The 26,338-nt window shown below is 33.5% G+C and overlaps 1 protein-coding gene across 1 annotated transcript in view; it reads left to right on the forward strand.

The window, feature by feature from the left end:
• LOC126881586 (H2.0-like homeobox protein) overlaps positions 1–26,338 on the forward strand; it is a 132,750-nt gene that overhangs the window by 41,257 nt on the left and 65,155 nt on the right. Inside the window, exon 2 of the mRNA XM_050645945.1 lies at positions 11,452–11,637. Within this exon, the coding sequence (XP_050501902.1) occupies positions 11,452–11,637 (186 nt within the window). The remainder of the gene's footprint in view (positions 1–11,451; positions 11,638–26,338) is intronic.

Here is a 26,338-nt window from a genome sequence, read left to right on the forward strand (position 1 = left end):
GGAATTTTGTGCCGGTGAGTGTATTAGATAAAGACTGGAAGAAATTTTGGTGGAAATCAACTTGTGTGAATCGAACAGTTCCACGACATCTCGTAACGCGACAGTTCGTAACCGGACAGTTGGTAACGGACAATTCGTAAGAGCGACAGTTCGTAACGGCGACACTTCGTAACGGCGACAGTTCGTAACTATACAAATTCGTAACGGACAATTCGTAACCTCCACATTGAATTATTCTGTTTATTGTTGTTAACGTGGAAACTAACTGTTACTACAGTTATAAATGAAATTATGTTTATCAATTTAACAAATCAGTATCAAGATAAACATTTTTAAGGCATTTCATATTTCGTGTTTCAAAATGTAATAAAAGTAGTTAAACCAAGTATTAAAGTATTACAAGCCATCCCTCTTATCAACTATAGCCGTTGATTGAATGCCCCAAAGCTATTACCAATCACAAGGCTTATTATAATAACAGGTAATTATAATCTTTCCTTTACAAAATGTTTATTTAAAAAGTGTGAAATGTCTAAAGACGATTGTCAGATTAAAGATTTCAGGAATTAAGTACTTCATCGTTCCTTTGTCTAAGTATATGTAAAAAGAAAAATAAGAGCGATACAATTTTAAAAATAATGTTCAAAGTTTCTATGTATTTAAATATATTTGTTTGTGTTTCAAGACTTTCAAATATTCTGAAACACGAAATATAAAATGTTTTGAACATGTTTATCCATACTGATTCGTTAAATTGATAAACATAATTTCAATTATAACTGTAATAACAGTTGGTTTCCACGTTAACAAAAATAAACATAATAATTCAATTTGGACGTTACGAATTATCCGTTACGAATTTGTATAGTTACGAATTGTCGCCGTTACCAAGTGTCGCCGTTATGAACTGTCGCTGTTACGAATTGTCCGCTACCAACTGTCCGGTTACGAACTGTCGCGTTACGAGGTGTCTGGTCACGGAATCGAACACCGCTGTCCTGCGCGTAGCACCAAAAATTAATGTTTATGTAAAAAGATTCCTGACGCCGTGGTAGTTAACAGATTTTAATTTTGCAAATTGCAAATGAAAGGTACAGTATTCTTCTATATGTATAAAACATTTAAACTTGCTATCTACTTTATTTTCAGTCCTGCGACATTTTGAAAAATGAATTTTTTTGCAAAAGCTAGATTGCAACATTTATTTTGCAAAATCTATTACACCAAACTTAATGAGATTTACAGTGTTGTTTTACTACATCATAAAGTTTTTCTGGGTAAAATATAAATGTCCTTACATTTAGCATAAATGGTTGAAAAATGTAAAATGCCAATACTTGTTTTTTATGGATTTTCGCAATTATTGCTATTTTGCAACAAGGGTGACAATTTTTAAAATTTTTAACCAATCCTATATTGTAGAAAATTTAATTAGGCAACTTTTATTTTAGTGCAGCCTTTCTCGTAAGTGAATACTTTTAGAGTTATAATAAAAAAAAAACGAAGAAAAAATCGAATTTTTCCTTCATTCTTTGACATTTTGATTATTTAAACAATGTTCCGGGCCTTTTTGACTAGGAGGATAACTTAATTACTATTATATGAGTTAATTCCAAGCAATTTCTGTAAAAAAATAAGAGTCGCCTTTCAACGTCCATCTCAAAACAGATGCGCCCTGGACTATAGGTAAAATTCCATCGAATATTGGTTCCCTTTGCTCAGATAGGAGTAAAACTAATAGAAAATGAAAGATCGTTAATATTTCATTTTATTTCAGAAATAGACCATCATCCTGTTAAGTACGTTTCACTCTTTTGAGCTCTTCAGAGAAGCCTACGGTCTGCTCTGAACCAAAAAATGAACTGTCTCACTAAACAAAATTATAAACAATAATTTTCTTTTAGACGCTATAGCGACATCTAATTAACACAAAATTCGAAGTTTTAAAACCGAAAATCTAAAGACTTTTACTGGAACCAACTTCTGGTGACAACCCAAATTCGTGCCTTCTAAAATTTGCAAAGCAGACGAACGACTAATAAGAAGAAGACTAGAGAAATTTAAGATTGCACTCCACAAAAGAGCTCAAAAGAGTGAAAAGTATGTAAGAGGATATGGTCTACCTCTGAAATAAAATGAAATATTAACTGTCTTCATTTTCCATTAGCTTTACTCATATCTGAGTACAGGGAACCAAGATTCGATGGAATTTTTATTATTTATAATTATTTTACTTAGTGAGACAGTTCGTTTTCTTTTTGGTCAGAGCAGACCATGGGCATTTCTAAAAAGCTCAAAGGAGGGAAACGTACGTAAGAGGATGATAGTCTACCTCTGAAACAAAATGAAATTTTAGGTGTCATTCATTTTATAATAATTTAAATGTTGGTCAACTCAACCATTCTGCCATACTCCTCACAGCAAACGAAATTGTTTTTCAAAATCAGTCCTCATAACTAACTAATAAACTAACGGTTTGACTAATTTTACAACTGCACTTATACTGTCAGACAAAAATAATGATAAGCATTGGTGAGAAAAGGACAGAACTGATCGAAATCAACTGAGGAGTGAGACAGGGCTTCAGCCTTTCCTCACTCCCTATAAGATATACATTGACGGCGTCCTAAAATTGGTTTTCCAGAATCTACATTTCTTTGTTTCTTATTCTTGTGGTGCTTTCTCCATTAGTGGAGGTTAGCGACTACAGTGGCAAATCTGTCTCTATCTAATGCGGCTCCAAACAAAGATGTTGAATCAAGGCCGGTCCAGTCTTTGATGTTTCTAATGTTTCTGATGACCCCGTTTTCCTTCAATCTCATTTTCCTTTCGTTTCTCATTGCGTGTCCCAGGTAGCTAACTTTTATAACTTTGATGATCTTCGGTAGTTCCATAATATGTACCCATCCTCCTCAGAACATTTTCGTTGGTGGTTTGGGTTGTCCAAGGTATTTTCAAGATTCTCCTATAAAGCCAGAGTTCAAAGGCTTCTAACTTATTCATCAGCGTTATGTTCAGTGGCCAGGCATCGCTTCCATTTATTTGTGTAAGCTAATCAAATATTAAATCTCTTTGGAGTAGAATAAGTTTATTAGAGTTTATAAAATGATCAATTTGTTATAGAGTAATTAATAGGTAATATGTTAGAGTAGAGAGTTGTTAACTTCAGCTTTCACCATCGTCGAGAGAGGTATCATATAAATAAGAGAATGTGTTTCTCTGGGAAATTTTTCTCCTTCTCTGCGAGATTAGGTATGATTGAAATCACCGCAAACTGGGAAATTTACAGGATAAAGTTGGAGAAAATCATCTAGATTCATTGCATAAATAAATGTATGAATTTTTTTAGAGTATGATTTTTGGAGTATGACTTTTAGAGTCATGCCCTGCCCTAGGGATTTTGCCGCCCTGAGCAACCGCCGCCCCCACCCCCTTCCCTTGGTAGACACAAAAACAAAAATTTCACCATCGCTCTTAGTTTTCTGAAAGCTATCACTTAATGCGTTAAAGGTTGTGTCTATAATTTTTAAATAGAAGTAAACTTTATATCGTGTCTCTATATCTATGTACGTCTATACTTTCATCTTCAGTTTTATAGACAAATTATCTTTTCACTTTCGTATTTCTTGCAATTGCTGTGCCTCCGATTTTCATATTCTCAATTTATAACTTTGATACTGGCTCTCTTGTGGCTGTCAAATAGCCCTGGAGTTTTAAATCACTTCTGAGAGACTTAAAATGGATTTCCGTTTTTTAAATAAATTTACAGCTTGATACACTTGCATATTAATACTCTGCAGTGATTGTGCATCGCTGACTACGTTGATGTGAAGTAAAATGTCATGCCATATTACCACAGAGCAAAGAAGAGTAAAATCACGGATTTGATTTGCCAAACAGCTTGCCTCATGAGCAACCATTTTATCGTTGTTTTTATTGACAGTGATTTCTACAAGAGCATTGTAGATTTCTTCAATTTTGTATCTAATGGGAGTAATTGCATCAATTCTACTTTCCCATCTAGTTTCGAACAAAGGTTAGAAATATGATTTTTCAGTATAGCCCCACGATGAATAGATGCTGATGAAAAGTAAATTTTTGTCAGTAAAGAAAAGAGAGAAACTGCAAACTGTGAGGCTTTAGCAGCATCATTTATGACTAAGGTGAGTGAATGGCTAGTATTGACTAGAACATGGGACAAAAAATGCTCTAGGATTCATTTTCAAAATTCTGTTTTTAACTCCCAAGTTCTTCCCTTTCATGTATGCCCCATTATCATACATCACACCCTTGTCCTCTCATATCTTCCAAAGGTATTCACTGTTCATTCAGTTTTTCCAAAATAACTTCTGTAAATCCCAAGCCAGTGGTTTTCGTTTTCACACTTTGTGAACAAATCTAAATCTACAAAACGTAAAACAGTAGTTATCTTTTTCACTCCAGCAATATTAGGTATATAATCTAAAATTATGCTATAATACTTTCATCATCATCATCATCCAACCAATTCACGTCCACTGCTGGACATAGGTCTCCCCCAATTGTTTCCACACTTCACGGTTTTGTGCTGATTGTTGCCAGTTTTTACTAATCCGCCTGATATCATCTGTCCACGCATCGTGTAATACTTTGCTGATTTCAAAAAGTTTAAAATTTTATTTTTGATTTGTTCATGGAGAAGCTAAATAATTACGTTTTGGATACGTTTTCCCAAGTAGTGATGCTGTTTGGTACTACCATTCGTTGTTCTCCTAATGTGCTCTTATAAAACAGAATCCAATTTTTCAAAGAGCTCAACAAGCTTTAAAAATTACCATGGTTGTGATTAAAAAGTTTATCAGAATCGCCCCTAAATGGAAAACACTGTTGTGCTAAGAATTTATTATTGATACAAGTCGTTCTATTACATTTTAGAACTTTTTGTGTTTCTTCGTCTATGGATTTGCTCTATTCTAGTCTAATAAAATTGCTAGTTCTACCCACTGTCGCTGTGACTGTAGATGAGCTGGAGACTTAGCGTGATCTGACTTGGCGAGTAGTTTTGATACCATTATTCTTATACGATGAAGAAGAAGGAAGTGTTGTCGATTTCCGGTCGAATGAACAATTGTTATTGTTTCACTTTTTTAATTCTCGTTTTTACAGAGGCATTTTTGCCGCTCTTGTTTATAATGTTGATTTTTTATAATATTAAAAACATAATTTATTATTTCTTTAATTTCAAAAATTGGCTTTTCAAAAATTTGCCACCCCTAAATTTTTCGCCCTGGGCAGCCGCCCAGTTAGCCCACCCCTAGGCCGGGCCTGTTTGGAGTAGTGCAAAGTATACTCGTAATACTATGAACAAGGACTGTGGAAGGAAAATACCTCTTACAAAATTTAAAAATAATTAAGTTTAGGTCTACTTAAACTTTTCTTCTCGCATACTCCTCACGGGAAACAATATTGATTTTCAAAATCAGTCACCCTTAAACTGATTTTTAAAATTTAAAACTTAAATACTCCTTAAAATGATAAAGTTTTTAATTTAATTTCTAAGAAACAATCAATTTTATCAATTAGAGTGATATGAAGATGTAGATGTATGAAGATGTGGAGTTATATTTTTTGTCCTTATTGTGGGGTTGGTCAGCAGGAATACACTTATTTACCCATCAGTACTTTATTGGTTGTTAAACACAGTTGTTTAATATCGATAGTACCCAGCTGATGATGCAATCATTACATATTTCTCTAAGCGGCAGGCAACCCAAACCTAACTGAGTCTCTCGTAATCTAACTAATAATAATCCCCGTACTATTCCGGGTTTTTCTATTTATAAGATCGATTTGTTTGTATAAAATTTACTTTCACTTCTATGTCAAGTTTGTATACGTACGATATAAAAATATGTTTACTGCTTACTAAGCAGAAGTCAAAGTGTCATCAAAATGCGTGCTCACATTCGTGGTACACATTGATCGTCTGTTGGTTATTTAACAATTTATATAAACGATATCATTATCATCATCATCACGTAGCGCTACAACCCTGGGTGGGTCCTAGCTGACTGTACAACTTTCTTCCAATTTTTTCGGTCTTCCATTAACCTAAGGTCAAATGGGATGTTCATTTTTCGGAGATCTGCTTGGATATTATCTCTCCATCGCATTCTGGGACGTCCGAGTGGTCTTTCGCCTGTAGGAATCTCCTCCCATACCAGTCTTACAAGTCTCTCGTTATGAAGTCTGTTCACGTGGCCTGCCCATCTTAGTCGCTGTGATTTAATTTCTTTGACAATATCGGTGTCATTGTAAAGTGCTTTTAATTCGATGTTGGTTCTGATCCTATACTGGTTTGTGTTAATGTCGTGGTGAAGTCCGAAAATGTTTCTAAGTATATTCTATAAACAATACCCTAATTAAGAATTTCGTATTTTAAAAGGATTTTAGAATTATCTGAATATTGAGTTAAAATATTGTACAGTGGTTAAATTTATAAAAATTATGGAATATAAAAGTACGTAAGGAATGTACAAGGATTATGGAATTATGGAATATACAAGGAAGTAACACAAAAAACACTACTAGCTGTTTTGGCCAAAGTCTCCGTTCCTTGCAGGTTAGAATCAGCCTTTTTCAGCATTACTTTGAGCTAGTTGCATAGTAACGGTTAAGCCTTTTGATGCTGCTGCATCATAGATTGAATTTAGTAGTACATTATTATATATAGGGTGTAACAAAAGTAGTGGACCGGTCGAATATTTCGCGAACTAAACATCGGATCGAAAAACTGAAAAATACGTGTTCAATCATTTTCAAAAATATATCCAATGTCACCAAACACCAACCCCTACTACACCCCCTGAAGGTGGGGTGGGGGGTAACTTTAAAATCTCAAATGGAAACCCCTAGTTTTTCTTGCAGATTTCGATTCGTTACGTTAAAATAAGCAACTTTTATTCAAGACATTTTTTCGACCTGTGGATAGATGGCGCTATAATTGGGAAAAACGATTTATCCTGATACCATAGGTAAATTATAGAAACGGTCTAATATCTCGAGAAATACACTTCCAAATGAGAAACCAAAAAACAGGTTTTTAATATTTTTCGAAAACCTATCGACAAACACCAAAAATGACCCTCCAACCCACCCCCTGGAGACGGGGTGGGGGGTAAATTTAAAATCTTAAGCAGCAACCCCCACTTTTTATTACAGATTCGAATTCGTCATGAAAAATTAAGCAACATTTATTCGAAACATTTTTTAAAATTGCTGATAGATGGCGCTAATAAATCGTATTTTTCCAATTAAAGCGCCATCTATCAACAATTCCAAAAAATGTTTCGAATAAATGTTGCTTAATTTTTCATGACGAATCTGTATCTGTAATAAAAAGTGGGGGTTGCTATTTAAGATTTTAAAGTTACCCCCCACCCAACCTCCAGGGGGTGGGTTGGAGGGTAATGTTTAGTGTTATTCGATAGGTGTTCGAAAAGTATTAAAAACATTTTTTGGTTTCTCATTTGGAAGTGTATTTCTCGAGATATTAGACCATTTCTATAGTTTACCTATGGTATCAGGATAAATTGTTTTTCTCAATTATAGCGCCATCTATCCACAGTTCGAAAAAATGTCTTGAATAAAAGTTGCTTACTTTTACGTAACGAATCCAAATCTGCAAGAAAAACTAGGGGTTTCTATTTGATATTTTAAAGTTACCCTCCACCCCACCTCCAGGGGGCATAGTGGGGGTTGGTGTTTGGTGTCATTGGATAGATTTTTGAAAATGATTGAACATGTATTTCTCAGTTTTTCGATCCGATGTTTAGTTCGCGAAATATTTGACCGTTCCACTACTTTTGGGACACCCTGTATAATGAATTTCTACGGCTGTCGCCGCCTCTCCGTATCCAGCTTCCAATTTTTTCTATCGTAACACATATCTTCATCTACTTCAAGATCGAGGTGGGTTTCATGATTTCTCTGTATTCTATTTTCTAGTGGTATTTTGAAAGTGAAAAGATTGTCTACCGTTAAACGTCCCCCACGAATGCCAGCTTGTTCTTCAGCTTGTTTTCCTTGAATTTCTTGTTCTATTTCATTTTTTAATATCCTGGAGTATAATCTTCCAATCGTGCTGATGACTGCGATTCCCCCGTAGTTTTTGGGGTTATTTTAAGGCTCCTTCTTATGTATGGGAGTAATATGTGATGTTATCCATTCATCTATTTTTTTCTTTTTCTCCATTTAGAGATCTTTCGAAAAGTTTTTTAAGCATATGTCATAGTTTGGGTGGTCCATATTTTATCAATTCAGGATTCATTCCTCCAGCTCCAGGTGCTGTAGTAGTACATTATTAAATGCGCCTCCTATATGTAGAAAGTTTAAGTATACCCCCTTAAAGAATTTATTGCGATTTACAAAGTACCTCTAGAGGGACTGTTTAAGGAAGTGCAGTTGCTTAAATAATCGCTCTCTGGGGTAAACAAATTGAATAACTTATAAACTACACTGGGGTGCAAAATTAACCGGACACCTTAAAATGGGTCATTTTTGATGTCCCGAATTTCCTAAACCTATTGTCCGATTTAAGTAATTTTTTTAAAATGTGATAGCCTTATTCTTTAAAAATATCGCTGTAATAGTATTGTTGCTAAACAGTTAAATTTTATTGTATACCGGGTGTACCAATCATACTGTGTTTTTTCTCAAAGTTCGCATCACCCTGCGGAATATTTTAGCATTTATAAAATACTGAAATTAAAATCTAACTATCTCCTCATGTTTTCTCAACAATTGGTTTTTTGATTCATTCGTTTACATTAGACCATAAAATAGTTATTTATGAAACAGTTCTAGGTCTGGATCCAGCGTATGAAAAAAAAGTTGATTAATAGCAAGCTGAAAAGTTGTTATTAGCTTAAGGGTGTCTAGTCGGACAAACTTTGATATACGGGAACACTGGAACAGAGGAAGTTTTAATTGTGGAACAGGTTAAAAATTTGGAACGGTCAGACCACGAAAACAGCACATGTATTTTGTCCGACAGAACAGACTTGAACTCTCCGAACAGAGATTAAACTCTCATGCAAAAATCAAACTGCTATTTATCACCAAATGGGCGTTTTAATGAGTGGAACATGTAGAATATGTCAAATGACAGGAATTATGACAGGTGATAAATAGCAGTCTGATTTTTGCATGAGAGTTTCATCTCTGTTCGGAGAGTTTAAGTCTGTTCTGTCGGGCAAAATAAATGTGCCGTTTTCGTGGTCTGACCGTTCCAAATTTTTAACCTGTTCCACAATTAAAACTGCCCCTGTTACAGTGTTCCCATATATCAAAGTTTATCCGGCTAGACACCCTTAAGCTATTAACAAATTTTCAGCTTGCTATTAATCAACTTTTTTTTCATACGCGGGATCCAGACCTATTCGTGAAGTATGCTTTTGGCGGACGCACGCGATTTTTAGAGCACGAGCGACAACGGAGCGAGTGCCATACATCGCGTAAGTTCGCAAAAAGTACTTCACGCACAGTTTCATACAATATTTTATCTACGATAAACAAATAAAAAAACTGTAACTCTTCGTCACTGGAATTCATTCCTTTTCTATAATTTTTAGAACTTTGACATTTAAAAATCCTAACTAGTTTCAAACCACAAAACTGTCAAAAATTTTGTTGTAAGTCATTGCTCATATTGTCATCACCATGACAACGCGAAAGTTAAGGATATTTGATTATATGAAAGTGTGCCAAAAAACCCATTGAAAGTGTGCGAAAAAGTAAATCCCATTTAAAATACATTGTTACTTCACGCACACTTTAAACCCTTCACGCCCTGCTATCTATAATGACAGTTTTAGAGTAGATAAGGTAGATAGAGTAGAGTAGATAAAGAAGTTAGGTATTTTAACAACTAGCCATGTTTTTCATCAATACAGGGTGTTTTTAAATAAGTATGGCAAACTTTAAAGGGTAATTCTGCATGAAAAAATAATGACAAGTTGCTTTATAAACGGCAAATGCTTTGTCCGCAAATGCTTCGTTTCCGAGACAGGGGTTGTTGAAATTTTTCTTACAAACTGACGATTTATTTATTGCTTTAAAACCGGTTTAGATAAGCAAATGAAAGCTGGTGGGTTTGAAGACGTAGTTATTGTACATTGTTTGATATACAAGTAAGAATTTAATATTCACCATTGGCCGCATACGGTTAATATCAGCCGTTATATTACCCGTATGCGTGCCAATGGTGAATATTAAATTTTTAATTGTAAGTCAAAAAATGTGCAATAACTACGTCTTAAAACCTACCAAATTTGCATATCTCAAGCTGTTTTAAAGCAATAAATAAATAGTCAGTTTGTAAGAAAAATTTCAACACCCTCTATCTCAAAAACGAAGCAATTGCGGACATAGGTTTATAAATAAAACTGTTATTATTTTTTCAAGTAGAATTACCCCTTGAAGTTTGCCATGCTTGATTAAAAACACCATGTATTGATGAAAAACATGGTTAATTGTTAAAGTACCTAACTTTTTTATGATTAAACATAAGCGAATAAATGAAAAAACAGAATGTTGAGAAAAAATTAGGGTTTTAATTTGAGTATGTTATAAATGCTAGAATATTCCACAGAGTGATGCGAAGTTTTAGAAAAAAAAACACAGTTTCATTGGTACACCCGGAATACAATGAAAATTTACCTGTTTAGCAACAATATTATTACAGCGATATTGTTAAAGAATAAAGCTATACCATATTAAAAAATCACTTAAATCGGACAAGTTTAGAAAATTCAAGACATCAAAATTGACCCATTTTTAAGATGTCCGGTTAATTTTGCACTCCAGTGTATTTGTACGATCGGTTTAAAATTTAGCACACTTTCATAGCTTGTTAACCGCCACATTTTTGAGTAGTTGTGTTACATATCGTTATGCAAAAACAAAGTTATTAGCATTTATAGATTACATACTGCAAAAATCAGGATTTTTTGCAATTATCTCGGTCAATTATTTATGTATTTTAATTTAGAAACCCTAAAATTAAAGAACTTTTTGTGATTTACAACTTTTATAAAATGTAAAAAATAATTTTATAATGTATATTTTTCTCTAAAATGTATAAGAAACGTTTTATAGGCAAAAACATTATTTTTTCCACTTTCTAAGATTGTTTAAAAAGAAAACAAAGCAAAATCAGCTATATGTCTTCACGAATTTTTTATCAGCTATCCATCATATACCATTTTAAACCTTCAAATATTTGAATATGATTTTTACGTGAAATGAATGATTTTTTTCCAGATGGACTGGTGCATTAATTGATAAAGTAACAGTTGAAATAAACCTAGTGGTAATAACTCAGTTATAAAAAAAGCTAGGACCATAGATCTTCCTCTACAGCACTCGATCGTGTTTTCCATTTTAACGAAATTTCCGTTTGTTTGTCCACAGATAATTTAGTGCACGTAACTGCGACAGCGGCGGCAGCGGGAGTGGGCCCACCTAGTTTATTGGGCCTCTCGACGTACCTCAACAATCATTCAACGTCGATAGCCAAACCTGTTGCCAGTCGGCCGCCACATTTCAACCCCCACCTTTTACTGGCGGCGCACTGTAGGCCGCAACCCTACTTGACAGGTAAAAACAAATAAATAATAGCTCAATTAATACTTTTACTGTTAGTGCATAACAAAAAAGATTTATGGATTTTTTGTAAGTTTATAAAATATAGACTGTTTGAGTTTAATGTTTGAAACAAAAAAGCTTCAAAAATATCTTTGAGATCTGGCATACCGAATATTGTTTATGGAAAAAGCATCAAAATAATGTTGCTTCACTAATATAACTAGAGAGATTAGATTAGACTATATAAGCAATATTGACATCCCCGAACTGGATAAATAGTCCAGAGAAATAAGATTTTTCTCGTGACACATCCCCTCCAGGCCGAAACCAAATTTTTTGAGTAGTATGGACATATATAATAACCTTTTTTGCACGATTGATCAATTTTGACTGTTTACCGTGACAGATTTTACGTCAGTAGGTGACATTTACTAGCAACTCGACGGTAAGTAATCCAACTCGACGGTAAGTACTCCAACTCGACGGTAAGTAATTCACTTACCGTCGAGTTAAAAAATCTCTTAATTTTAATTTATTTTTTGATAGAATAAAGAAAACTAACGAATTATTTATTAATATTGAAACTTATGGTACAATTTGTTAAATTATTTAATGAAATCCCACTTGTTTGGGCTGTGGTTTCACTTCTAACAGAAACTCCTGCAGAATCGCATACATTAGTAGTATGTATTACTAGTATTGCACAATATTTTTTCGGCAAAATCTATTTTATTTTGAAGAGAATCTTCTACATAGCTTTCTGCCACTGTTGATGAACGCCAACCTCCATGACGCTTTAATCCGAGGACATCAACACCTTTATTAGCCAAAAGCGTTGCTGATGTCCGCCTGACCGAATGGCCAGTATGGTTCTCGGGATTAGGCAAATTTAAGAATTTGGCAATTTGAGAAGGCCAGCCCCCAATTGTCCCTTTCCCTGTTACTTGAGCACAACATTTTCCTTTGGCGTATCTTAAGAACAAATGATTTGATTTTACTTGTAATGGACGAAGTTTTATATACTTTTGCAGAATTTCTAAATATGGAATTTTATCGTCTGGTTTATTAACGACTGTAAAAGTACGCTGGATGTTCGTTTTTGTATTGGGTACTTTTACAATCATTAAACCATCGGTTTGTTGGATGTCATTCATAGTAATATTATATAATTCTTCTCTTCTACAGGCACCAGATATTCCCAATATCATTGCGACCTACAAATTATGAAAAAATCTTCATTAGAGTATTTCTTTTACCTAAACTGGCTTATATTACCTTGTGAACTAGAAATTCTTCATCCGGTGCTTCCATCAGAAATTTTTCAAATTGCTCCCGTGTAAAAATGCTTGCTTTCTTGGGCCTATAGCCAACATTTTTTCTCTTCAAATACGCGATCAAAGTTGAAAACTTGGAAATATCAATGCCATCATAAAGAAAAACGGTGGATTTAATCATTGAATAGTCTGCCCAGAGGCTTCCAGGAGCTTTCAACTGCATATGTCTTTGAACGAAATATGCCAATAGAGTCTTTTCTTCGATTCTTAAATTCTTGCCTTCGCACCATTTTTTAAAACTTTGGTAGGTATTTTGATAACGGATTTTGGATTTTTCGGGAATAATTGCGGAACACCCTTCTTCCCAAGCCCGTTCAATTTCTTCAAATTCACTTTCGCTCATATTTTAATTTATAATAATCAAAATTGTACTTAAAATTATTGACAACTAAATAAAAACTCAATTCTCCATTGTTGTTATGCACCCTAGTTACTACCTAACAACCAAAGTATCTATCTTGATAAAATGAATGAAACTAGTCAATATGACGAAAATGTTTAATTTTATAATTTATAATGATATCAGTCGTGCAAAGAACGTTATAAGCATGTCGAACGTTAAGGGTAACCGATCTCAGACAATAATTGGACAAACAATTGTCTTCGATCGGTATAAAACCCTTAGATACCGTTCTCCATACTTAATATTCTACCTATATGTTTCCTGCAGCCGATTTTGATGATATACATAGTTATAAACAAATGAAGATCAAAAAACGGTAAATTTTCGCTTTTTTCGTCTATAACCAAAAAGTTAAGCATTTTAAACAAATTTGAGAGTAAGAAACTCATAAATCGTCTAAAAAATTTCAATATGGCGTTCGCTGAATATGTCTATCCTTATTGGTTGCTTAGAAAATTTCAAAATAAATCATAAATTTTGAGTTTTTATAAATATTCATAACTTATAAAAAAATTAACATAGAACCTTCTTATTACAAGAATTGCTGAAACGTCTGATGCTTAAATTATATTTTAAATTTCATAACAATTGGTCAAATAGTTTAAAAGTTATTTAATTTGTTTAACCAAAATTCATTTTTTTTGCAACACTATAAGTCAAAAAATTATGAGGTTACAGTAAGACTTCTGACAGTTTATGGAAGAAGAACATAATTTATACTATCTACTTAATTAAAAAAAATTACAAAAAGTAATTTTAAACAGTGTAAAATTGTTTTGCAAAAACACGTCGATTTTTTGCTTACCTAAAAACAATTAGAATAACTTTTTAACCGTTACCCGTAGAAAAATTATTTTTTCATATTTGGATAGACTGAATTTTTATTACACATTTAGAAAGAAAAACAATTGTCCTAGGACAATTAGGGACGAAGTTAGCCCCCAGTTTTTTTAATTCACATGTTTTGGCAAAATAATTTTGCAGTATTTAGAATTATTTTTTGTGATTTTTTTAAATTAAATTAATAGTATAAATCTTCTTCTTTCATAAACTATACAAAGTATTAATGTAACTTTATCATGTTCTGACTTATAGCGTTGCAAAAAAAATTAATTTGGGATAAACAAATTAAATACCTTTTAAACTATTTGACCAATTGCTTTGAAATTTAGGGTATGATTTAAGCACCAGAAGTCTCAGCATTCCGTGTAATAAGAACGTTCTAAGTTAATTTTTACATAAGTTATGAATATTTATAAAAACTCAAAATTTATGATTTATTTTGCAATTTTCTAAGCAACCAATAAGGATAGACATATTCAGCGAACGCCATATTGAAGTTTTTTATTCGATTTATGAGTTTCTCACTCTCAAATTTGTTTAAAATACTTTTTGGTTATAGACGAAAGAAGCGAAAATTTACGGTTTTTTGATCTTCATTTGTTTATAACTAAGTATATCATCAAAATCGGCTGCAGGAAACATATATGTTATTGATTGGAAATATATATGTTAAAAAATTTGGTTTCGGCCTGGAGGAGGTTGTGGCACCAACAGGATATTTTTTTCCCTTATTTCTCTGAACTAAAATAGAGATCCTTTATACTCCTTATTATATCAAAAATATAGAATGTCAATCTTTGAGATCTTCAAAGTTATATAGATGTAGCCATAATAGACTTATTTGGGAGAAAATAAAAGTTTATTTGAAACTTCAAAGATTGTCAGTTTTCTTTGACTTTTTATTCACTTATTTATACTTACTTACTTACTTAAGCCGTCACTTTTTATTTATACTTACTTACTTACTTAAGCCGTCCTCTTGTATCTCGGTGTCGAGGTAAGTGGAGAAATCAGACGTCTCCATGCCTTTCGGTCAGTAGCTAGTCTCTCTTTTTCTCTCCACCCAATATTCCTTTTTGCGCAAGCCTTTTCAATATCCGCGTTCCATGTTCTTGCTGGCCTGCCTCTTCATCGTTTGTTGTCGGATGCCGCTTTCCATACCCTCATTACAGTTCTACCTTTACTCATTCTCGCCATATGTTCGAACTACGATAACTGTTTCGTTTCAAGTCTGTCAAAAGTCCTTCCAATACCGCACCTTTCACCTTTCACGTATGTCTTCATTTCTTATACGATCACGTCTGGTCACCCCGGATACCGCACGTAAATATCTGATTTCGCATGCTTGAATTGTACTACGGATGTTGTCGTTCACTGTCCATGTTTGACTACCGTAGAGTAGCGAGTAGCACCAGCTCGTATACAATTTGAAATATGTACTTTCATTTTTGTTCTCAGGCTTACTTCTTTCTTCCCAATAGAACTTTTACTTAGTGCATAGTATAATGTTATTGCACTCCTTACTCTGCTGTTTATTTCTGGTTCTATATTTCCTTGTCCATTCATTGTTGATCCTAGATAGGTACTTGAAGTCCTCTACTTGTGTAATGGTCTCATTATTCAGCTTTACATTTATATTTTCTTGAGTTTTCGATATTATTAAAGCTTCTGTTTTTTCGATATTTATATTCATCTCAAATTTCTTAAAAGCTCCATTCCAAACATTCACATTTACTTGCATTGCAGTGAAGCCCACCTAGTTTATTGGGCCTCTCGACGTAACTCAACAATCATTCAACGTCGATAGCCAAACCTGTTGCCAGTCGGCCGCCACATTTCAACCCCCACCTTTACTGGCGACTCACTGTAGGTCGCAACCCTACTTGACAGGTAAAAACAAATAAATAATAAGCTCATACAGAAGTAAAAAACTTCGATTTGTACACTGGTATAAAAGAGTTTATTAGAAAACTTCTTAAAATGTCATCCAAATGGATTGCAAAACGTTTTAGATCTAAATTAGATCATCTTCAGTGCATTCTGCTGAGTAGATGAAACTAGCACACTATTAAAAGTGGTAACCTCAAAATATATGGTTTACATGGTATTATTTGTAGTATTACTATATTTTGCTAATAAATACAAATTTAATCAGTGAACAATAATTGTTTTCATTCAATTCTCATCTCTCACTATTTAAAAGATCAGTCTAGAAAACTGATTTTAGAATATTTATCATTAATCGTTAATAAAACACGAATATATATCTACGTTATGTCAATTGACACTGACCTATGGTATAAAAGTAAAATAATCTTTAAATTAACAAGTAATTTTAAATATAGCTAACACAGCCCTTTGGAACATTTATTACTTACTTTTGATAATAGGGTACCGATAATAATGCATTTTATGATAGGGTCTATTTTTTCACCATTTCAAAAAGTCATAAACATTGTTATGTATCTGTTATTTATTTCCTTTAATAAAATAACACCACCCAGATGCTTACCTATTATTGTATGTGTTGGTTTGGGACAATTTATCAGCTTCTGGCATTACTACACTATGTACATATTAAAATTTATTTACTTTTCTGAATAATTTAATTTTGGAAATCAGAATTTTTAGAAAATATGCTATATGTCAAATATTGCAAAATATCTTGTTCTGGAAAATATTACATACGTGCCAATATGGTATATTAATCCTGTGTGGGCGATACATTGTTTACATTTAATCCCAAATATCGATATATATTGTTATATTTCTATTTGATATAAAAATTAAAATTTGATAATTATAAACAAAAGTCACTTTAATATAAAATATTTTTAATTTTCTCAACCACGGGCATATAAATTTAGAACAACCTGTATACAACAAATTGTTATATTTAATTTTAAGAAGTGATTAAAACGATACTCGGAACAATGCGCTTAAAATAAAACTAAAGTGAAATCGAAAATAGGTCATTATCGTTGTTCGCGGAAGGTTCAATCATTAGCCGATGCTAAAGAAGACTTAGTGAAAGTAGATAATAGATCATTAAATTTTGTAATTAGTAGAAAGTAATTTTTAGAATGGGAATTAACTATTTTCTTTGAAATCCATTAAGCATATTTAGAAAGTTTAAAAATTGGTTTTGAGGAATACTGCGAATGAGAGTTGGTGGTGGAATTTTGATTTGTGAATCTGGAAGGGATATTTAGAAAGGAGGGGAATGAATGACAAATAGAGATCAGAATGTTTTGAGCTGTCGAGAAGTGAAGTCGAGGAGTAGACGGTAGTGTTCGAGGAGTGAGAAAGTCGGTGTAGTTCCGTGAGTGTGGAGTATCTATCGTAGAACGAGAGGTAGGCCAAGTTGAGAGTAAAAGAACCTCCTTGAGCCAAGAGTTCCCGGTAGCTGATTGCAGTTTCGAAAAAGGTAGAAGACAGCATCACAACAGAAGCAGGAAACGAGAGCTATACGAGTTAGTTTCAGAGGAGAACATTACTGGAAGCCAGGACGAGGTTTGATTGCAGCCAAGGACAGCAGGAAACGGGTCTTATGTGAAGACATTCTCAGTGCACCAAAAAAAAAGGTCAGTCTCATTTGTTTGGACATGAATGTATGGGTTTTTTCGTAGTAAATACCACATTTAAAATTGAGGAAACATAATCAATAATATCAGAAAAGCTTCATCAAACTTAAATAGAATTGTTGCTGATAAATCATAATAGTTAAATGTTAATAAAAACTTTCAATTGGAAATCAAAAGGAAATAAGATTCCCATGTATAAATGTTATGTTTAAGAATAATAAGATATAGCAAATATTAAGCAGTGATTGCCATTTAAATAAAATAAACAATATTTTGATTACAATTGTAACCCATATGTGTTATTATTCTACTCTTTTCTTTCCTATCCCGATTAGGAACCATTAAGAAATACTTAGAAGCCACGTATGTAAGTAATTAATTTTATAAAAAAGCCCTGAGATTGAAAACATATTGATATGTGATCTGGTAAATTAATTAGATTATTATTAAAGCATTGATTAAATTAAATGACATATAAAATTATTATCTCATATCAATAATCAAGATCACAACAACTGTCGTCCAACGTGGAGGGCATTATAAAGTATTTCTAGTGGCAAATTTGAAGGATAGAAAGAGTAAAGCCGGTATTTGAAAATTTATATGCCTGTGGTAAAAAGTGAGATACTTACATTTGATAACATAAAATTTTAGATCTCTTTGGGTACAAATTTTACATAACTGATTTAATATTTTATTTTTACGATATTACATTTGATATATTTATTGACAATTTATAATATTTGGGTGAGAAAAAGTCGTCTTGGTAACATACTAGTAAAATTTCATATTTGGCGGGGACAGTACTTCTTGAAAACAAATGTCTGTGACAAGAAGCCAAAGCAAAGACAACAAAAAACAAAAAGAACATTCAAATCAAGAGAATAATTCAGACCAAGAAGACATTTTAGACACGACAATCATGGCATCAGAACAGCAAGAATTATCAGGAATAGATAAAATATTACGAATGATGCAACTCCAGTCACAAAGAATGGAACAAAAACTGGATGAAAATCAACGTGAAACGAAACAAGCCATGGAAGAAACATCAAAGAAAATGGATAAAAATCAGGAAGAAACATCAAAGAAAATGGATAAAGTGGAGCAAAAAATGGATGACAATCAACAGGAAACAAAACAAGCCATAGAAGAAAACAACAGAAATATAGAGAGTATTAAGAAGGAAATGGTTAAAAAAATAGAAGAGATTGCAGAAAAGAGCGAGAAACAGGAGTTAGAGATTAAAGAAATCAAAATCAAAATAAAGGAGATAACGAATTGCCAGAAAAAAGAAATGGAAAGTTTGGAAAACAAGTTGCAAAACGCTATTCAAGCAGACATAGAAGAAGTGGAAAGAAAGATTGCGGAAATCAATACTCAACAAAATGTCGGAGAAAGAAGAGAAATGGTTATACATAGCACAGATGACGTGAAGATAAGGTTTGGCGGGGACGTAAGAAGATTACACCCAGTGCCGTTCATAAATAGCCTGAAAAAGAAAATACAGCACATCGGAAATTTCGAAACAGCAAAAGAAACTATCAGAAACCATCTCAAATATGAAGCAAGCCTATGGTTCGATAGTAAAGAAGAAGAATTCGGCAATTGGCAACAATTTGAACAAAAATTTTTGAATTATTTCTGGGGAAAAGTCCAACAATTGGAAATTAACAAGGAATTGCAAAATGGGAGATACAATGATAGGATGGGTGTATCAGAAAGGACATATGCTTTGCAAATTTACAATAATGCAAAACATTTACAATATAATTACTCATCGGAACAATTAGTCGAACTGATTGCAAGACATTTCGAGGAAACGCTGGAAGACCATATCACATTGCAAAATTACAAAGACATAGATAGTTTATGCCAATTCCTACAAATAAGAGAATCACGTCTAAGAGAAAGAAAATCAAGAAGGTCGCGAGAAGATTACAGGCCCCGAGAAACACAAGATTACAGAGATAGAAATCAAAATAGGAGGGACTATACAAGACGAGATTTTAATCCCAGAAGGGAAAACGAAAATAGAGACAACGGAAGAGGAAATTATGAACAAAGAAATAGGCAATGGAATGAGGACAGAAATCGAGAATACCAGAATAGAAACACCACACGCTCAAATCAAGAAAACAGAAATAATGGTAGACAAAATGAACAGGGATATCGAGAAAACCGAAACAGATCCGACAGACCAAGAGAAAATAGAAGAGAAGTAAATAATACCCAGACAGATGAATATGACGGAGAGAGACATTATGACGAAAATATAAACAACGATGAGCAACCGGCGTCTTTTCACGACGGCGCTCACTAAAAACCAAAAATCAAACAGGAATCTTTTGTCACCCCAAGGAGTTTATTAAATTGGCAGGAAACAACGAAAAGAAAAATGGAGTTAATTTAAAATTTGTGGATGGATTTATCAACGAGAAACCAATTAAAATTATGATAGACACTGGATCTGAAATAACATTGGTCAACAGAAAACTAATAGAAGAAGTTAACTTAACGAATTTAATTTATAAAATACCTAGGGTAAATTTAGTGGGCGCAAACAAACGGACATTGGCAACTATAAATGAAGGCATACGAGTAATGGTACGACTGGGCAAGAAAATGTATGCACTACAATGTGTAATAATGCCAAACATGTCACATGACATGATAGTAGGAGTGGACGAATTGGCAGAAAAACATGTAGTGATAGATTTTAAAAATAATACGATGAAACTAACAGAAGAAAAAGAAAAAGAACAGGACAAGGAACATGAGAAACAAAATACGGACGAATCAGGTAAAGAACAAACAGTGGAAATGAATTTGGCAGCGAAGCAAGGACAAAGAAGAAAAAGGAGAAAAGGTCAGAAAAAGATAAAAGAAAATGAAACCTGTGGCTCCTCAAAAGAAGAGTTGAGCCCAGAAGAAGAAAATTTGAGAGTATCAGAAACAAAGGAAACCTGGGATTCCTCAAAAGAAGAGACGGGCTCAGGAGAAGAAGAAATAAAGCTAAAAAATGAAAGTGAAAAGAATATGATTGAAACAGTGGTATTTGAAGAGGAGGTATATGCAAACGAGGATGCAGAATGCACGGTAAACATGTGTGAAGAATCTGAGAAAAAAGACAGAAAATTGATATGTGGAGAAGGGAAAGAAAAAGAATTGCGGTTGATGTTACGAAACTACGAAAATTTGATCAATGAGGAAAACAGAGTGGCTAAAAAGTACGAACATTCATTTGAGGTGAAAAACTTGGGAAATTTTCGATCAAAGACTTACCCGATTCCATACAAGTATCGACAAGAGGTGAAAGAAGAAATAAATAAAATGTTGGAAGATCAAATCATCGAAAGATGTGATTCACCATATGTTAACCCGATTGTGATAGTAAAGAAAAGCAGTGGAGAATTGAGATTATGTTTAGATGCCAGGAATATCAACCAGCACACTGTATCACAATATGAATCACCTCTAAACATCGAGGCCATTTTTGGAAGAATCACCGGGTCACACATATTTTCGAAAATTGACTTAAAACACAGTTTTTGGTTGATACCGTTAGCTGAAAAGTGTAGAAACTACACCGCTTTTTCTATTGATGGTATTGTCTACCGGTTTAAGGTAGTGCCGTTTGGATTGCAGAGTGCTTGTGCTGCACTCGTCCGAGCTCTACATACCATTTTGAATCGCCACGAAGATTTCATAGTTCATTATATCGATGATTTATTAATTTTTTCACAAGATACTCAGAGTCATCTGAAACACATAGAAATAATTCTGGAAGAATTGGACACAGCGGGATTGAAATTAAACATTGAAAAATGTCAATTTTTTCAAAAAGAAGTCATTTATTTGGGTTTTCAATTGGACACCAAAACAGTAAGATTATCCGAAGACAGAGTCAAGCTCATAGATGAATTCCCAAGACCAACGAATTTGAAAACATTGAGAGGTTTTCTTGGCACGATTAATTATTTTAAAAAACTGATTCCCGATTTGAGCCAAAAGGAAATCCCTCTGATAAAGTTGCTTAAAAAAGGAATAAAATGGAATTGGAAAGAAGAACAGGAGGAAGCTTTCGAAACATTAAAACGAGAATTCGCAAAAGGAACGAAAATATACCACCCCATTTACAATTTACCTTTTATACTCCGAACTGATGCGTCCATACAAAAATTTGCAGGAGTTCTGTCTCAAATACAAAACGACCAAGAAGTTCCGATATGTTTTATATCGCGAGTGACTAAAACACATGAGAGAAAATATAGTGTTACAGAATTGGAGCTTGCCAGTGTACTATATTGCGTAAACAAATTGAGGTTTTACTTATTGGGAGCAAAATTCACAATCGAAACAGACCATGCAGCTTTAGTACATATCATGAAGAATAGATTAGTAAATAATAGAATACATAGAGGCATTCTATTATTACAGGAGTATGATTTTGAGTTCCGATATATAAAAGGAAAAGACAACATAATAGCCGACGCTCTAACACGGGATGAGGACACCGGAAAAAAGGAAACAATTACTCTACAGGTGGGACTGAATAGATTAATACAAGAAGAAGGGATATATTCGTTAAATGAGATAAGGACAAACCAAGAAGACCTAGAGGAAAGAGAGAAAAGAAGAGCGGAAATAGAAAATGACATATATTTTAAGAGAATAGACGGAAAGGAACTATATTTAGTGACACAGACATTGGCCGAAAAGATAATAAAGAAATTACATGAGGACAATGGGCATATCGGTAGCAGAAAAGTTTGGCTCGTTTTTAGGGAAAATTACATCAGCCGACAGGATTACCGCATTGCAAAGGAAATTACCCAGAAGTGCGATGTATGTCAAAAATATAAGAGTCGGAATTTCAAAAACGAAAATGTTGCCAAAAATATTGAAGCCCGAAACAAACTAGACATTGTAGCAATAGATATGTTAAGCGATCTAATTATGACCACTAAAAGGAACAAACATATTCTGGTAATGGTGGATGTGTTTTCAAAATACGTAAAATTATATAGTTGCCGCACCACAAAGGGGGAGGAAATATTAAGAAAAATCGACAATTTTATAGCCATAGTAGGAACACCAAAAAAGATTCTACTGGACAATGCAACGTATTTCCGAAATGATCGTTTCAAGGGACAACTTCGAGAACGAGGAATAGAGACAAATTTTGTCAGCATCAGGCATCCACAGAGTAATCCTTCGGAACGATTCATACAGGAAGTGACGAAATTTCTTCGCATTGCAACAGATGGTCAACATCGCCACTGGGACAGGAAAATGGCGGAAATAGAAAGGTATCTAAATACAATTCCGAGCACAGTAACAAAAGAGACCCCAGAATACATCATGAAGGGTGTACTGCCGATAAGGCCATGGGAAGACCAAGAGCCAAAAGAATATCAACAGGTGATTGAAACCGTACAGAGAAGATTACGGCGAAGCAACGAAAAATATATCCAAAGACAGGAACAAAATAGAAAAAGAAGACCAGTGACTTTCCAAAAGGGTGAAAAAGTACTCGTGAGGGCATTACGAGTATCAAATCTTCCTGGGGGCATTTGCGCAAAGTTGATGCCTGTTTTCGAAGGTCCGTACATCGTGAATAATGAAAATGGGATAAATAGTTATGAGTTGAGGCACAGGAACTCGGAAAAGATCCGAGGAATTTATAATATTCACGATGTATACAAATATCACGAATGAAAGACAGAATTACATGAAGTAGATAGTAAGTTAGGATATAAGACGTAGATTAAAGTAAGGAAATATACAGGGAGTTGGTTTTGCCTCGAGAAAATTTATTTAAAAATGCAGATAAATTTTATCGAATACAAGGCGGGGATTTGTTATATTTCTATTTGATATAAAAATTAAAATTTGATAATTATAAACAAAAGTCACTTTAATATAAAATATTTTTAATTTTCTCAACCACGGGCATATAAATTTAGAACAACCTGTATACAACAAATTGTTATATTTAATTTTAAGAAGTGATTAAAACGATACTCGGAACAATGCGCTTAAAATAAAACTAAAGTGAAATCGAAAATAGGTCATTATCGTTGTTCGCGGAAGGTTCAATCATTAGCCGATGCTAAAGAAGACTTAGTGAAAGTAGATAATAGATCATTAAATTTTGTAATTAGTAGAAAGTAATTTTTAGAATGGGAATTAACTATTTTCTTTGAAATCCATTAAGCATATTTAGAAAGTTTAAAAATTGGTTTTGAGGAATACTGCGAATGAGAGTTGGTGGTGGAATTTTGATTTGTGAATCTGGAAGGGATATTTAGAAAGGAGGGGAATGAATGACAAATAGAGATCAGAATGTTTTGAGCTGTCGAGAAGTGAAGTCGAGGAGTAGACGGTAGTGTTCGAGGAGTGAGAAAGTCGGTGTAGTTCCGTGAGTGTGGAGTATCTATCGTAGAACGAGAGGTAGGCCAAGTTGAGAGTAAAAGAACCTCCTTGAGCCAAGAGTTCCCGGTAGCTGATTGCAGTTTCGAAAAAGGTAGAAGACAGCATCACAACAGAAGCAGGAAACGAGAGCTATACGAGTTAGTTTCAGAGGAGAACATTACTGGAAGCCAGGACGAGGTTTGATTGCAGCCAAGGACAGCAGGAAACGGGTCTTATGTGAAGACATTCTCAGTGCACCAAAAAAAAAGGTCAGTCTCATTTGTTTGGACATGAATGTATGGGTTTTTTCGTAGTAAATACCACATTTAAAATTGAGGAAACATAATCAATAATATCAGAAAAGCTTCATCAAACTTAAATAGAATTGTTGCTGATAAATCATAATAGTTAAATGTTAATAAAAACTTTCAATTGGAAATCAAAAGGAAATAAGATTCCCATGTATAAATGTTATGTTTAAGAATAATAAGATATAGCAAATATTAAGCAGTGATTGCCATTTAAATAAAATAAACAATATTTTGATTACAATTGTAACCCATATGTGTTATTATTCTACTCTTTTCTTTCCTATCCCGATTAGGAACCATTAAGAAATACTTAGAAGCCACGTATGTAAGTAATTAATTTTATAAAAAAGCCCTGAGATTGAAAACATATTGATATGTGATCTGGTAAATTAATTAGATTATTATTAAAGCATTGATTAAATTAAATGACATATAAAATTATTATCTCATATCAATAATCAAGATCACAACAATATGTTCCCATATATCGAAAGTTGAATATCGATAGAAAAATATCGATACAGTTTTAAAATATATCGATATATTTAATATATCGATACATCGTTGCCATCCCTAGGTTTGACTGGTCAAATCCCGGTTTCATGAAATTAAGTTTTGACGTTTGCCTAACTAAATTAGTCTAATCTAGGTTTGACTAGTTAAAGGCCGAAATGGAATTTATTTCGGGGTTTGACTAAGAACGTTAGTCAGACCTGAGGATTGTTTAGTCAAACCTAGGAGTGCCTGAACTTCGGGGTTTGGCTATAACATATTGATGTGATCTTGATTATTGATATGAGATAATATTCTTATATGTTACTTAATTTAATCAATGTATTAATACTAATCCAATTAATTAACCAGATCACATATCAATATGTTTTCAATCTCAGGGCGAATTATAAATTAATTACTTACTTCCGTGGCTTCTAAATATTTCTTAATGGTTCCTAATCGGGATAGAAAAGAAAAGAGTAAAAAAAATACACATATGGGTTACAATTATAATCAAAATATTTTTTATTTTATTTAAAAGGCAACCAATGCTTAATATTTGCTATTTCTTATTATTCTTAAACATAACATTTACAAATGGGAATCTTATTTCCTTTTGGTTTTCAATTGAAAGTTTTTATTAACATTTACCTATTAGGAGTTATTAGGAACAACTCTATTTAAGTTTGATGAAGCTTTTCTGATATTATTGATTATGTTATTCAATTTTTTATGTGGAATTTAATACGAAAAACCCATACATTCATGTCCAAACAAATGAGACTGACCTTTTCCTGGTGAACTGAAAATGTCCTCACACAAAACCCTTTCCTGCTATCCTTGGCTGCGATCAAACCTCGTCCTGGCTTCCAGTGATGTTCTCCTTTGAAAAACTAGCTCGAATAGCTCTCGTTCCTGCTTTTGTCGTGATGCTGTGTTCTACCTTTTTCGAAACTGCTATCAGCTACCGGGACACTCTGGGCTCAAGGAGGTTCTTTTACTCTCGACCTGGCCTACTTCTCGTTCCACGATAGATACTCCACACTCACGGAACTACACCGGCTTTCTCACTCCTCGAACACTACCGTCTACTACTCGACTTCACTTCTCGACAGCTCAAAACATTCTGATCTCTATTTGTCATTCATTCCCCTACTTTCTAAATATCCCTTCCAGATTCACAAATCAAAATTCCACCACCAACTCTCATTCGCAGTATTCCTCAAAACCAATTTTTAAACTTTCTAAATATGCTTAATGGATTTCAAAGAAAATAGTTAATTCCCATTCTAAAATTACTTTCTACTATATACAAATTTTAATGAC

The sequence above is a fragment of the Diabrotica virgifera genome, chromosome 3 (genome assembly GCF_917563875.1).
Source record: "Diabrotica virgifera virgifera chromosome 3, PGI_DIABVI_V3a".
In the NCBI taxonomy this organism is placed as follows: Eukaryota; Metazoa; Arthropoda; class Insecta; order Coleoptera; family Chrysomelidae; genus Diabrotica; species Diabrotica virgifera.